Genomic DNA, 14637 nt, shown 5'->3' on the forward strand with positions numbered 1-14637 from the left:
CAAGGCGAGCCTATATGGAATATATTGGAAAAATCACCCACTAATCCACTTGTTATCTGGCACTTAAAGATCAATACTAATTGGACGAGTATCTTTTTACTGTCAGGGATCCAAAGTACAGACTGATCCCGACCAAACACAGACTGAGTGACTACAGTCTAGCCACAAGAAGTGGAAAACAAGAGATCCTGGATTAAAAAAAGAGGAGAAAATATGATATATATATATATATATATATATATATATATAAATAAATAATATGATGGAATATTTCACATCAGGCAAGGTTGAGACAGGAATGTAACTCCTCTAAGGCAAATGTAACCATTTTATATTAAAATAAGACAAGAAATTAGATATGTTAATCTCCAATTTTACAAAATTAAACCGTTTCTGCTTTTGAAGTTTTTATTGCCAAATTGCATTATCTCTTATTAACTTGATTATTGTGATGAAAGTGTTTGTTTGAACTGATTTACATATGTATGCTATTATTTGAAAGTTTTTGCTTTAACAAATTTGCTTTGATTTTCTAATTTCCTTACTTTAGAAGAAGTGCATCTTTTAAACTTGCATCTCTTCCTACAGTATTAACTTACATTATTAATGCCAATAACATACATTAAACTGAATTGAGAGTTGAGAGAGAGAGGCACAGCAAAGGAGTGATGAGTGACGGAGCAACAAAGATCAAGTCTGTGATGATAGTGATACCTGTTTCCAGATGATCGTCTGCCAGGCTCCGTTCCGCAGCACTGAGAGACAAGGACAACACAGCCATCAGTCAGCCTATAGAGCGGCACTCATACAGTATTCATAGCTGCTAAACTTTTTGTCTGGGGCCTGCACTATAGTGAGTGACAGACAACAGCCATTCACTCAGCCGTGAAAGGAAAACAAAACCCACACAAATAGACACAAGCACACTCATGGAAAAGCGCACAGACAGTTGATGCACATTAACGAGCGCAGACGATACCTGTCGTCTTCTTCTTGTTCACCGTGTTGTCTGCTTTGTGTCTTTTCTGTAAGGACACAGATTAAGACGCATTAGGTTAAGATGTCCCCCACTCCTATACTAAATAAAGAAGTAACTTGTGTCGATCTAGCAGGTGCTACTCACGTAGTCCTCTATGATCTCTTTGATCCCGGCCACAGTGAGGATGAAGATGAGCGGGACCAGTGTGGTGTAGCGCCCGGTCGGTGATACATCAGGGATTTGCTGGTAAAAGTCATGTGAGGCAGCACTCAGAAAACATTGTTGACAGTGAGTGTTGAGTAGCTTAAAGCATCCATAATGGAACAGCACAGTGATGGCACAGAAAAACATTAGACAAGGCAACAGAGTATAATGAGTGTAAAGTAGAATGAATGTTGTGAGCATGATGGACGGAAGTTGACTTTTCATGAGACTCACATAGAGAAAATAATTCCAAGTGCCCATCCTCTCCTACCATCCATAGGGGAAAACATATTGCCAACAATCCGGTCATGACTATTAGTGATTATATCCTATGATCAAGATTCTTAATTCATTTCTTTCAGCATAGCAACAGTTGCCAAGAGTTGCCAGAGCACTACACATGCTGTAAGAAAAAATATGAATAAAAACATGCAGTATTAACTTTGCAATTGAGCAAATGAGTAATATCTAATAAATATGTATTGATATATATTTATTCTAACAGAAGCCTGACCCATTTGTGCAATATTCATGATTCATATCCATCGTTTATTCTGTTCCTTTTGGCTTTTTGAGGAAATGTACCAAATCTTAACTTTTGCCATCTGAAAAACAACTCTCAATAATCCATAACTCCATCTCTCATAAATAGCTTGGCCTGTGGGAATCTTGGATTGTTTTAAAACAGACTGTTCAGGATATATCATCTGTGTGGGCCACAGAATCAAACTGAGACCGAACGGCACACCGAGCCAGCGCTGATCACTGTTGTTACTGTTTTGTGCGTGGCGTTTACCTGCATGAGTGCGATGAACAGGAAGAAGGCGTTGGCAGCCCGCCTGATCTGCTCATATAGGAACCGGGGCAGAAAGGTGAGAACCCCATACTTGGTGGTACTGCAAAAGAAGAAGAAGAAAGAGAAGACACTTTGTTTACATTTAGACAGATGAAGGCAGAGCCAGCTAGTGCATTAGCAAAAGTAAGAATTCATGCATAGATTATGTGGTAATGATTTTTTTTACCTGCCACTCTCACAACATTACCTTAAAGGCTGAAACTCCATTTGGGTTTTAATATTGCAGCACTTGAAAATCTATTAGAAACACTCAATTGTGCCCAGAGAAGGCAAATAGAGCCAAAACAGGGTGCACACACATCACACCTATAAATAGGGCGATACTTTAAATCCAGCAATCTAAATTTAGACCCAGCACCTCATAAAATAGGTGCAAGAAACCTTGGGGACCTCAACTTGTCTGTCAATCAACTGCATTGATTAGACAAGTGTATTGATTAACCTTGTTATAGCCAGGAGCTACCGTAAGAGCTTTTAGAGAGGCTAAAAAAAAAGAAAAAAAAGTCAACCTTCAAGTCAAGGCCTGCCTTGGTTATTTCCTGTGTGGCCTGAGTGAAAAGTACGAGCTTCTGCAAAAGCATTTGTTTAATGGATAGTGAGTGTTTGTGTGTGTGAGTGCACCAAGTGCACACACTGAATGGGGAAACACACCCCTCCACCACAGTTCAGGATCTCCTTGGAGATGAACCCGTAACCGTTTTTTTCCGTCTGCCTCACGAACCACAAAGATCAGGACATTACACACAAAACAGAGTGGCAACAGCTGTTAGTCTGTCACACACACACACACTCTGTGTCCTGACCCTGATGCTCTGGATACCTCAGAGTTACTGATACTATACCCATGATCCAGCAGATAAAGCCGCCTTAATCTAATCAAAGACAAGTGAAATCAGACTCCACACACAAACACAATGAAACACACAAACACATTTCAACTGCACAGTGCGAAAACATCAGGCTGTTATTTTCTTATACTATAGATGTCCAGCTTGCTGGTGGTGTTAGCAGCTGTTAGCTGCAGGGTAGATGCTCTCCTGCTGCTTTGTGGCCGTTTCATATTTTTTTTATAAAAAAGTTCAGTGTTCTTCATATATTATAAGCCAAAAGAAAACAATGGGCTGATGTGAATTCAAAGCGGAAGAACACAAGCAAAACAAAAGATTTGTTGAAAATACAAGTGCTTGTAAATTAATTGTCAGTTTTAATTTCTAGACTAAGCTTGATTTAATTTGATGTATCTGTAAAATGGAATGTGTGAAATTTAGTTCGACATTGGTTAATTTAATATCTATAAGAATATCCAAGAATAATAATGCAGGTTACTTTGCTGCATTGGTGCGAATGAGGGCAGCACTAATGCTCAGTTTGTGTAAACACAACTGCATGCAATAAAATATGGAAGAGGGGGACCTAGGGAATAGAGAGGAGGTGAGTTGAGTACACAGATAAAAGCTACAAGGCTTTAATCTAACAAAAATCAATAATGCTATTGAACCTTTCAAACATAAACTAAAGAGTTACAGGAACACAGGGACATCAGAGGGCACCCCTCTGGAGCCAGCATGCTCTCGACTGTCCAATCAGCAAGCAGCGAGGGGCAGAACGCCACACATGATCCAATGAAATAAGCCTGGGAGCACTCACCTTAATCTTATTCGTAGAGCTGAAATAGGCTCTTTTAAAAGTGAAATTAAATCACCTCACAGTAATGGCAGCTCACTGAATGTCAACTGACTAATGACAAGCTTTCAACCCACAAACATCAGCCCAGTGCTGCCTATGGCGCCACACTCGGTTTGTAATTACAAATAGTAATAATAGACAAGGGACAAATTAAATAAATGTCGGCCTAATTCAAACTCTATTACAGTTTGCCTGACTGGGACTTGTGCTTAGTATCTGTGACCACAACCCATAAATTATGCAGGTGATAGCTGGGAAGATACTTATAAAAGACTTCTCCACTCCAGTACATAATGTTTGGTCCTGTTCATGACAGATTACTACATACAAGCGGGAATTTCAATTACATGTTTACTATTGAACCACAGGGGACCATCAATACACATAATACAACACAATATCTGAAATAATGATACTCTTATGAAGTGTGGTCCGAGATTTGTAGTGCACTTCAAACACTGAAAGTTAGGGCGTTCCCGGTGGCACACCTGGTAGAGCGTGTACCATAGAGGCATTGTCCTCGTAAGCGGGCGGCCCGGGTTCGAATCCGATTCGGAGCCCTTTCCCGAATGTCTTCCCCTCTGTCTCCCCCTTCACCCTGTCCTATCAATAAAGCCCAAAAATGCCCCCCCCCCAAAAAAAACAAAAAACAAAAAAAAAAAACACTGAAAGTTAAAACTATGAAAGTTACACCTCCGAGGTCTGACCAGATACAGCTATGGCGCTTTCTGAAATTTATGTAAACGCATAGGTTTAGTTCCTTTACTTTCATTAGCAGCCTTAAATATTCATTGGGACATATTGATTAAGCAACACAGCCATGTTAAGTTGTTAAGCCAAGCAATTCTTTTACTGAATTCTCAAGTGGACTTCAGGCAAAGACATACAACAGCCTCACCTATCAGAGCCACTGCAGGGTTGCAACCTAATAGGTGATTTATTAAATAGCCTTATCAATAGTTTCACCTATAAACTTGTAATTCTAAAACTAAAACAAACATGTGTCTCCTCAGTTAATGCAATTCAGGGCAAAATTTAAAAGAAAGGTAAATGTTTAAGAGAGCGAGGGAGAAAAAAGCTCATTCTGAGTGGTCCAAAGTCTACTTGTCGCCCATGGCATGCCGGGATGAAAGACATACAAACCGGCTGTCCTTTAACCCGACAACATGGGAGTAAATGCCCCTGCGAGCAAATATCCACAATGCTGGAGTGTCATTTAGCAAGACACAGAATTTCAACAGGATGACCCTGCACTCTGACCTCAGCCGGTCAAATAAATAGTAAAGTAAATATAGCCAAGATGAGCACCTGAAGCACATGAAATAAACAGAAAGTATCAGATAAGATGACCACAGGTTTTACTATGAATGTATACTTTAAACTTCTGGGAAACAGTTAAAACATTTTAGTTAAAATAGTTTTGTCCTACTCACTCTGCTGGCTGTCAAGTAGGTGAATATTTGACTTTCTGTATAAAACGAATCAGTGCATACAAGCCACACAGCGTGCATAATAGTAAAACGTGCAGTAGGTAAAAGCCCAGAGTGACACCTACCTGACATGATTGTCGCAGAACTTGGTGTTCTGGGGCCGGTTGAGTAGCACCGTCCGCGCGGTGGCGTCTACGGGATCCGCCTGGGAAGTGGTCCCGGACATCTCATCATCTGCCTTGCGGTAACCGCCGGACGAGCAAGCAGGTCCTGCACCGTTGGATTGATGGGAGAGAGGCGAGGCTGAGTGAGTATGAGTGAGAGGCAGTGAGACAGAAAGAGAGACAGAAAGAGAGACAGAAAGAGAAAGAGAGAGGGAGCGAGAGAGACGGAGGGAGAGAGGAACAGAGACATAGACGGGAGACGTGGTTTACGGTTCAAAAGCGAAGGCGACCAATTAGTACTAGAGGCTACTGTATGCTGATGTATGCTGAAGCCGACGGGGTCGATTCAATGACGTTTCCCGTTATAAACACCCCCTCTTGTCTTTCAGTATTATTATGCAGGTACCGTCAATGCACACACGCGCGTTTCGCGACGCCCACGGGACCCCCCGCGTATAATGGATGTGCTGAGGGATGCACAATGGCGAACAAACACACAGAGTTTGTCTGTTTTATCAGCACGTCAACTTGTCCATATGTAACACAGAGAAGACCCGGCGCACATCGCGGTTGTCATTAAGCGACAGGCACAAATTATCCCAAAAAAAGTGATAGGAGAGGATGCAACACGCTTGTTCTGCAGACTCCCTGCTCCCCGCCCGCCTGGCTTTGTCATCTCCAACCATTTTAAAGCGTCGTGATCTCCGCTCATTCACCCCCGCATGAGCTCCAGGAGCGGGGCATTATTCATCCTCGAGTGCGCTTAATGACGGGATAATATGTGTAGTACTGCAGGGACATTGTTGGGAAGTGAGAGCAGTGCAAACAGGTCTGGACGCTACAGTTTACTCAGCTGGTACAACAACGTCGAACCTGGGCGAGGACAGATGCAGCAGCAGCACGCCTGTGCCTCCTCTCTCCTCCTTCGGCCTTGCTGGAGAGGAAGATCCCGGCCCTGGTGAAAGATACTGGCCCGCCAAGCTCCGCGGCCGTGTCATCTGGCCACCTGCCGCTTCGAGAAGCCTTTAACGGACGCAATTTAAACGATCTCCTCCCTCCAATTTGATGCTGAGCGACTCACTGCTGCCAGTGCAGACAACAAGAGGAAGCCATATGGAGCTCCTTCAGTGCGGCGGAGGGGCAAAGCCGGGCTCCGCTTTTAAAGGGCCAGAAGCCTGATATCGCCTTAAGGTCTTGTGGTCGGACAGATGGGTCAAATGACAACCCTGAGGCAGGAACCATCCATCAGGAGATCACTTCATGTCTCTTCCCCTCCACTGTGATGTCTGTGCAACAGCAGTGTCCATTCACTGGAGGTTTCTCTTCTTTACATATTTCTCATCAGTTTGCATGCAGATAGTTTATGTGTCATACTTCATCTCCAATAATAAGATAAGAATATTATCTCGAGTGCATTCATCTGGAAAGCCACAGGTAAGCCATTCACAAAATCCACTCTTTATTCTGACAATACTACTCCCACAAGCCATTGTAGTGTGACTGTACTGCTCAATTGTTAATATGTGATGAGCTTTATGGAATTATTATAATCCCTTTTTCTGTGGGATAGTTGAGTAACTTTTTTGGATCTATGCACTGTGTGTCTGTGAGTGAGTGAGGCTGTAAGTTAAAACAACAGCAGGCTAATTGCATAAATAATTTAGAAACGAATAAGCACTGCCAGGGTTTATCAGATTGAATTTCCACAGTCCTGAAACTCTCTTTCTGCAGCACTACAATCCAGGCCATTCTCTCCCTTCATCAATAACCAAAATATCATTAGATGCCACTCAAGCTTGTTATTCTAAAGTAGGCGGGAATTGTTAAACGACTCAGACAAAAGCCAGGGTTAGCTGATGGATATGCTATTATAGCTTATGACACATCAGACTGCACTTTTCCATGTGTGTACACAGGAAATAGCTGCAATAAATACTAGGGGTGTAAATCACAAGTTGTATCACTATATATTATATTCATTCTTCTATTATACAATTTCAGTTTGATTCAATTCAGGGGCCTATGAGATGATAAGACAGGACAAGTGCCCATTTAAAAACAGTCAGATACATTTATATCCACTTACAAAAAGCAACTAAATATGATTTAATTTTAGTTTAAGTCAGTTTTATCACCAAGCTCCTCCAGACATTTAAATGAAATATATTGTTTTATAAAAATAAAGGCATAACTTAAAATTGATATTTATCGATATTTTCACTTTACATTAATAACCATAGTTGGTCATTTAATTAACATATTGATCAAGATTTATATGGTTAGGCCCTTAATAATTACATCTGTTTGATTGCAACTGGGGGTTATTTATGGGGAAGAAAATCATTGTTGTTTTTTTCATTTATTAGAGGAAAAGCTTGTTTTTTATTGCAATATACTTTGATGCCATTCTTCAATTGCAAAAGAAACCTGCTTGAGATTTTAAGAGCTTAAACACATATATACGGTATATATAGTATAGTGCTATACCAAACCAGCCCACAGAGTGTCTGCACCAGGAAGAGAGCAAGGGTCAAAGTCTGTCCAAGCAAAATGATAATAAGCCGCTTATCCCTCATCTTTATATCTCTGACTAGGCCATTACCTCTGGACCTAACTGAGCTATAAGTCACAATCACAGCTCAGCACTCCACACTGCAAATGGCACTGGGGTCAATCAAGATAGGGAGTGATTGTTAGGAAATGATTAAGGATGATACAAGGTCAAAGGTAGTGAAGGGCGATGTACAGTGTTACATGTCCATTTTTTTTCTCTCTGTCACTGTTCTTTTTTACGCATTTTCTCGTCCTCTCTCCCTCCTACTTTTCTATACCTTGTTGCTTATTTCTGTTTTTGTCGAGCTATGTACAGTACTTCTTACCCCCGTTACCTCCACCTTTTAACCCCCGTAGGCTCCACCTTTCCAAGCAGATCAATAATGGCTTTCTCAGCAGCCCACTTCAGGTCTGATTAATTTCTGAGGAAGATCAATGCCTCAGTTACTCATCTCTGATGGAAGAGAGGTGCAGTAACCTCCGTAACTTATTACTGATGCGCCACTGATGACTCAGCAGCAAACCCCAGCAGAGCACAGCCAGGTCAATTACACATGCAGCACACAGGCTTGCCGGACATTTACCATAGGTCTGATAACCTGCGGCCAGGACAGGTAAGACTAGACTGATCTGCCCTCAGCAAACACTCCGATCTCATATCTTGCTAGAAAAACTCTACCAGCTACCCAGTTGGTAGGTGAGGCTTAAACAAGAAGTGTCCTCTTCCTTGAGAACAATCCCATGCATTAATTAGCCAAACTTCCGTCCATTATGTAGAGAAGCTTAAAAGCCCTTTTGCCATTTCTCGAACATGAATATGTGTGCCATTAGAAGCCTATTAAACTAAACACATTTAACACAATGGGCAGATAAAATCACCTGTTCCAGTAAGAATAAAAAAAGGCAATGCAGAGAATTCAATCCATCATGCATGTCATTTGAAGAAAATGTCACTAATCACAAGCTTCATAATATCTTCTATCTTCTAATATCATCTTATTATGAAGAATTAACTTTGTGTTTTGGGGCTGAGCCCAAGCTGCCCTGGCCTGGAGCCAAAGTTTCGCTGTTGGCTAGGCTACTGAATAATGGATAGGGACAGGCTGCATAATTCATCTACATTTTCCAGTATGGCAGAGCATATTTCACCAGACGTTGTACCTTGGTGCTGTGCCCTAGTCTTCACTCATGAAACAGCCGCTATCACGGTGTCACCCTCAGCAGCTGTGTCAATTGGCACGACTGACAGAATTGTGTTTTAAATAGCACAAATATAGCTTTTAGAGATGCTTACACATTTAAGTCAATCATGTCTAATAGAGAGATGCGGTTCACATCTCCCAAACACCCAGCCCAGAGCTGAAAAAACCTACTAATCACAACAGCAGTTATAATAGAATAGCTTCAATTATCCCCAGCTGTCAAAGCACTCCAACCCCCACAAGCCACACTGAGGACAGATACTGTCAGACTGTTCCTACATTTTTATTATCTGACAAACTGTCAAAACATTTTAAATGCTATTGCACTTGGGCAGCTGAGTGTGCATGGCAAATCAGAATATATTGCGTATTCTGTGCAGTAATTGTTGTTTTCCTCACTAGCCTAACACGACCACAAAGTTTTTAGAGTTATTGTCCCATAACAGAAATGTCTCAGGTTTGAAACCGGAGGGTTGCCAGTTCGAATCCACGGACTGACAGGTCAAGATCCGAAGTGTCCTTGAGCAAGGCACCTAACCCCACCCCCCACTGCTCCACGGGTGCAGAATTGTGCTGCCCACTGCTCACGGTTTAAGTGTGTGTGTGCCAAAATAACTCAATTTTCATCAATCGTAATCCTCTAATAGCCACAGGGCCTGTCAAATTGTACTTGATACACTTAACGACAACCACCTTACTAATTTCAATAACCCTCATTAAATCTTTTAAATAAAAACAAAATTAAATATCTTGCTCCACATGCTTCTGCCCAGCCCATAATCCTGCTGTGTGGTGAGAAAAAAGCATTACCAACAGAGTGTCGCCTCTCTTGGTGAACCCTGCGTCCCATGGCTGTCCTGGTCTCATAGGTGACCCGCAGGCCCTATTAGGAGGTCCTGGCTGACCTAGCCTCAAGTGTTCCCAGTGGGTCCATTTGCCACCGCAACAGAGTAGGAAGTACGGCCAGAAAGCCTCTTATGAGCCAAGTGAACGAGCATGATAATCCCCTCTGTGTCTGCTCTGCAACTTCACCTGCTGCTAATCCATAACCAGATAATCCTACAGGTGAGACTGCAGCACGCACACAAATACACATTACGCTAATGAATGCATATGCACATATACATACACACACATATTGACACTGTTTTATGGGCAGTCTTCCACACGCACACACTGGTGAACATACATCTATTAATACCACAAAACATGCAAGGCCCCCACATGCTGCTACTCCCCTTCACTCTGTCCAAACCCACCTCAGCTACTTATGTTTCATACACACATGCAGTAGTGTTCATGTACATGCTCTGTGCAGGCATGCCATGTCCACACATGCATGTGTTGTGTTCTAGAGCATGCATATGTGTTGATATTGACAATTTTTAAAGACCCCAGTGCATATCCATCTGTCTTCATCAGCATGGTCTGACGTGAGTGGCGACCCCACTATCTACAAGCGCATGCAGTGAAAGGTTTAATTCCTGTTCAGCATTCATCACTCCAGGCCCCAAGGAGCTACAGATTATTCAGGATCCACAGCAGTAATATCATGTCTTAACCTTTTCAGATTCGAACCAGAGGCACTCTACATTGTAGCTCATGAGGGCCGGGGGTTGGGTGAGACCTGCTCCTAGCCTTTGCGCATGGCCACATGCACCTTGGGACTCCGGACACAAATAGGGCGTCATCCACTCTAATTCGAGCAAACTCACTTTTGTCAAACCTGTCTGTGAGGCGGGCACGCATGGTAGCACCGGAGCCCTCGCCTGGGTCCTGCGGTTCAGACGCCTCCTGCCTAATGGTGGTCAACACTAACTGCTCTGTCGGTGCCAGAGGAGACCCGCGGCAGGAGAAAACAACACACACAAGACAAGAAGTCAATATACACATACCGCACACAAACACATCTGTGTCAGTAATTGAACTGTAAATGTGTTTGTATGTGCCCATCGCTGGAGTAGTGAGATGAGCTTCATTCCAACCTATAAAGATAGAGGCCTGAAGAGTTGCACACACATGGACTTGACTAAAACCTTGTAACTTGTGCAGGACTGCCCCCCTCTGTTCAACTAATGTAAATGCATTTGTGCTGCAATTTATTAGGCCTCTCTCTATCTCCCAAATGGTATCTTCAGTGGCTTGGCAGCCATGACGACCGGTCATTATCTTTCCCAAACAGATGTATTGTTGTCAGTTGGCTGAGCTACATTACTCGCACAAACTAGACACATCAACACAGGGACAAGATATATTCATACAGTCTGCATAAACTGTAAGACATCTTCATTACAGTTTGTTTACTCTCATATTGTGACATAATGTTAAAATACTTTCCAACAGCAAAAATTGCTTTCTCAAACATGAGAAGTGCTTTGTGTGTTTGTGAGTACTCATATGTTAAAGGTGCTATTGGAAACATGACAAATAACAAACTCAAACACTGTTCAGAGTTTGCGTCTTCTTAGATATCACTTTTTTAAAAATTATTTCTCATTGTGTGGATGTGTTTGAGAGTGTGTGAGTAAATGTGACAGATTGGTAGCTGCAGACGTCATCACCAGGGATATGGCAGCTCGCTAATTAGAGCAAAGAATCAAGAGGTCAGGCTCCAAGAGATTACAGCAAAGGCAGCAATGAATCCAAGAGGGAACACATGTACATACCAACTGACACTCATACAACCCTCTACATCCCCCGACGCTTTAAATATAGCGCTGGTAAACACTCTTATACAACTTTTAGACCCCAGAGATTAAAAAAAAAGGCTCCACTTGAATTACTGAAAGTCCCACCTTAATTGCTCTGATACAAATACGAAACACTGAAGCTCTATCACATGGCTAGGTCAATTCTAGCGTAGAAATGTACAACAAACAGTTGTGTCATTCATTTGTTAGAATATTTAATATTCTATTTAATCAAAAAACACAAACATGATGGATAAAAGCGAGAGTTATGTACTTTTTTTGTCACTTTACTGTAAAATAACGTATGCATCTACCTTTTGAATCTGGTGCTGAATGCTTTTAACCTTTGACCCGTCTTCTCATTAATGTGCTGCCCCAGTGTCAAAGGATCCAGTGGTTTATTTTTAAATATCTGGGAAACTCTGGCCTGAAGACAGTGTGGCCCATTTGGCGCTCATCTCTACTCACAATTTGCCCTGCTTTCTATTTCTGGAAGCTGCATGAGGCATACAGCCACACACATATAACGCACACTCACTCACACACAACAGCAAAACAGCCCAACAATATGTGCCAGTCACTATTAAAAGCCACTGGATGAGCCAAACACATGCTCCTCTCTTCCAGGACAATCCAATCTGATGTCCCTTTGCCATGTGTGAATCATCCGATGCAGCTTTGTGTTTTTACATACATCGTCTCTCCAACTCCTACTCTGAGGAGATTATGAGGCACTTTCTGCCCCAAAATGTGAGACTATAGCTCTCACTATACCGTTTGTCATAAGGGATTTATTTTAATTGACAGCTTGGTTCATACAGCATCTAGCAGCAGACACTGGCCCCCCTGGGCAACAGTCTGAGCTCATCTCTTTCCAACACGAGTGTGTAAAATGCTGTGATGTAACAGACATTGGTTGTGGATGGTCAAATCAGGTGAGATTAATTTCCGGACAGGCTCAGAATAAGGAGCGCTCTTTAGACGGTCACGTGGATTTTAAGTCGGCGAGGTAAGACGCTGTTCTTGGACTGATCTATAGGCTCTTGGCTTTGACATATGAAATGCAAAATAACTTATATTCCTTCTATTATTCAAATATAGGATGATTTAGACAAATCAATCCATACAAAAATACCCCATATGCTACGAATCAGAAGGTCTAGATTCTAGAGGCTGTTGCAACAAAATTATATAATACCATAATGATGCCATAGGAAATACAGTGCATTACATTCAAAGTGATAAGGTCACGCAACAGACTCACGTTCGTCCGATCAAGAATAAATATGATGTTATTGCTTGTGATGAGGCACAGCACGGACCCTTCAATTCACTTATCGATATAAAAATACCCATTTGTTTAAAGGGCAGGCAGTCCTATATGTAGGCACCTGCAGTCTGCTTGTCCTTGCATCCCCAACCAGTGCCAAAAAATGAGCGAGACTGGAGGATAAATACCGGTACAGCAAGTCACCCCACATGCATGCCGCAGTCCCGGACAACACCGATCCCCGTTATTATGCCAAGCACATATCAAATACGCACGATTATATACAGGCCGCTATACCCTCAACAAGTACAGGCCTGTTATCAACACAAACCACATTTTACAGTGACAGATCACGAATTAAGTGGCGTGCGGAACCTCGATCGAGTAAAGATTAAAATGTGGTCGGTTGTTTGTTTGTTTTTAGCTTACCTCCCTCGCTGTGTATCTTCTTGGCTCTCCGGTTGAAATACATCTTGCTGGTGGTGGACGAGTGTCGGTGAGGCTGAGACGAGGAGGCCGGAGCGGTGGCATGCTCATGGCTCACCGACAGAGCAGGGGAACGCTGCTCCGGGCCCAGGCTGCGGCCGCCGTTTCTGCTGCTGCTCAGGGATCATTATTTCTCGGATGGACCGCGGAGGTGTTGTGGAGGGCAGCTTCAGCCAGCGTCGAGTCAGATGGAATAAAGGATGTGTTATTTCCGGTCACTGCTTTCAAAATAAAGTACGCTAGGCTAAAGCTTCAAGGCAAATGTGATCAATCTACAGTTTAAATGTAATTTTTTTTTATTTCAATTATGCGATTTTTACTTGTGAAGATCCGTTTCGCAGTTTAAAAATGTAATAATACAATTTTGTATAGAATTAGGTTTAACCCATAGACATTAGTACAGGCCACTACACTATAGGAAATATTTTCTAATAAAGTGCCACTGTTTTTTTTTGTTTTTTTTCCCAAAGTATGCTGTTTTCACAATATTGCTTTTTTTCACATGCTCTTTTTGTGTACCAATTAGACTTATATTTTCATATTTAGCATTTATAAAGACCACTTCTCAATAAGTATGATTGTCATTGTCACATTTCTGTATTTAGTGGATATCATAGAAATTGTTTTAACATTAACACTTGAAGTAACTTTGTGTTATACTTGTAGTTTCACACAGCCGTTGTGAAAACGGTCTTGTATGATACTATACATTATTCCTCTCATGGGAACTATTTGACACACTAATGTTTTGTTCTTATTAACATTAAATTAAAGCTGGATTAATTAGTAGATTGGTCTGTTTGAAAAAAAATATTTAATTTTAAATCTTATTTTGAAGGATAACAGTCATACTTCCGCTCCTGTCCTGCGTGGCTTTATCATCAGGTGTCTTTTTCAGTTGAGCAACGGGGGCGCGCGTCATATGATGGATGCGTGCATGCATCAGCCTCTGGGCTCAAAGTATAGTAATTAACTGTTTTTATATGTCCTTTTATCATTTTATAATTTGGAGGAAACTGAAATATGGCTGTAAATAAATAAGGTTAACTGTTACAACCTTTATTTTTACACCTGTTTAATCATTTAGCTGAAGTCTTCAGTCATCCAACTGTCAATA

General features: G+C 41.8%; 1 protein-coding gene across 7 annotated transcripts in view; it reads right to left on the reverse strand.

The window, feature by feature from the left end:
- The window catches only part of atp8a2 (ATPase phospholipid transporting 8A2), a 55875-nt gene extending 42028 nt beyond the window's left edge, over positions 1-13847 (reverse strand). Inside the window, exons 1-7 of one of the 7 annotated variants that reach the window (XM_059326559.1) lie at positions 13464-13847; positions 10790-10897; positions 5281-5458; positions 1980-2079; positions 1124-1222; positions 980-1025; positions 715-755 (exon numbers count right to left, since the gene is read on the reverse strand). In XM_059326559.1, coding sequence (XP_059182542.1) covers positions 715-755; positions 980-1025; positions 1124-1222; positions 1980-2079; positions 5281-5458; positions 10790-10897; positions 13464-13506 — 615 coding nt within the window. In that variant the 5' untranslated portion in view covers positions 13507-13847. Of the gene's footprint in view, positions 1-714; positions 756-979; positions 1026-1123; positions 1223-1979; positions 2080-5280; positions 5459-6192; positions 6336-10789; positions 12659-13463 lie in introns of those variants that run through there. The other 6 variants (XM_059326561.1, XM_059326560.1, XM_059326558.1 and 3 more) reach the window with 6 other exon arrangements.
- Between the last annotated feature and the right edge of the window lie 790 nt (positions 13848-14637).

This window comes from Centropristis striata, chromosome 23 (assembly GCF_030273125.1).
Source record: "Centropristis striata isolate RG_2023a ecotype Rhode Island chromosome 23, C.striata_1.0, whole genome shotgun sequence".
Taxonomy (NCBI): Eukaryota; Metazoa; Chordata; class Actinopteri; order Perciformes; family Serranidae; genus Centropristis; species Centropristis striata.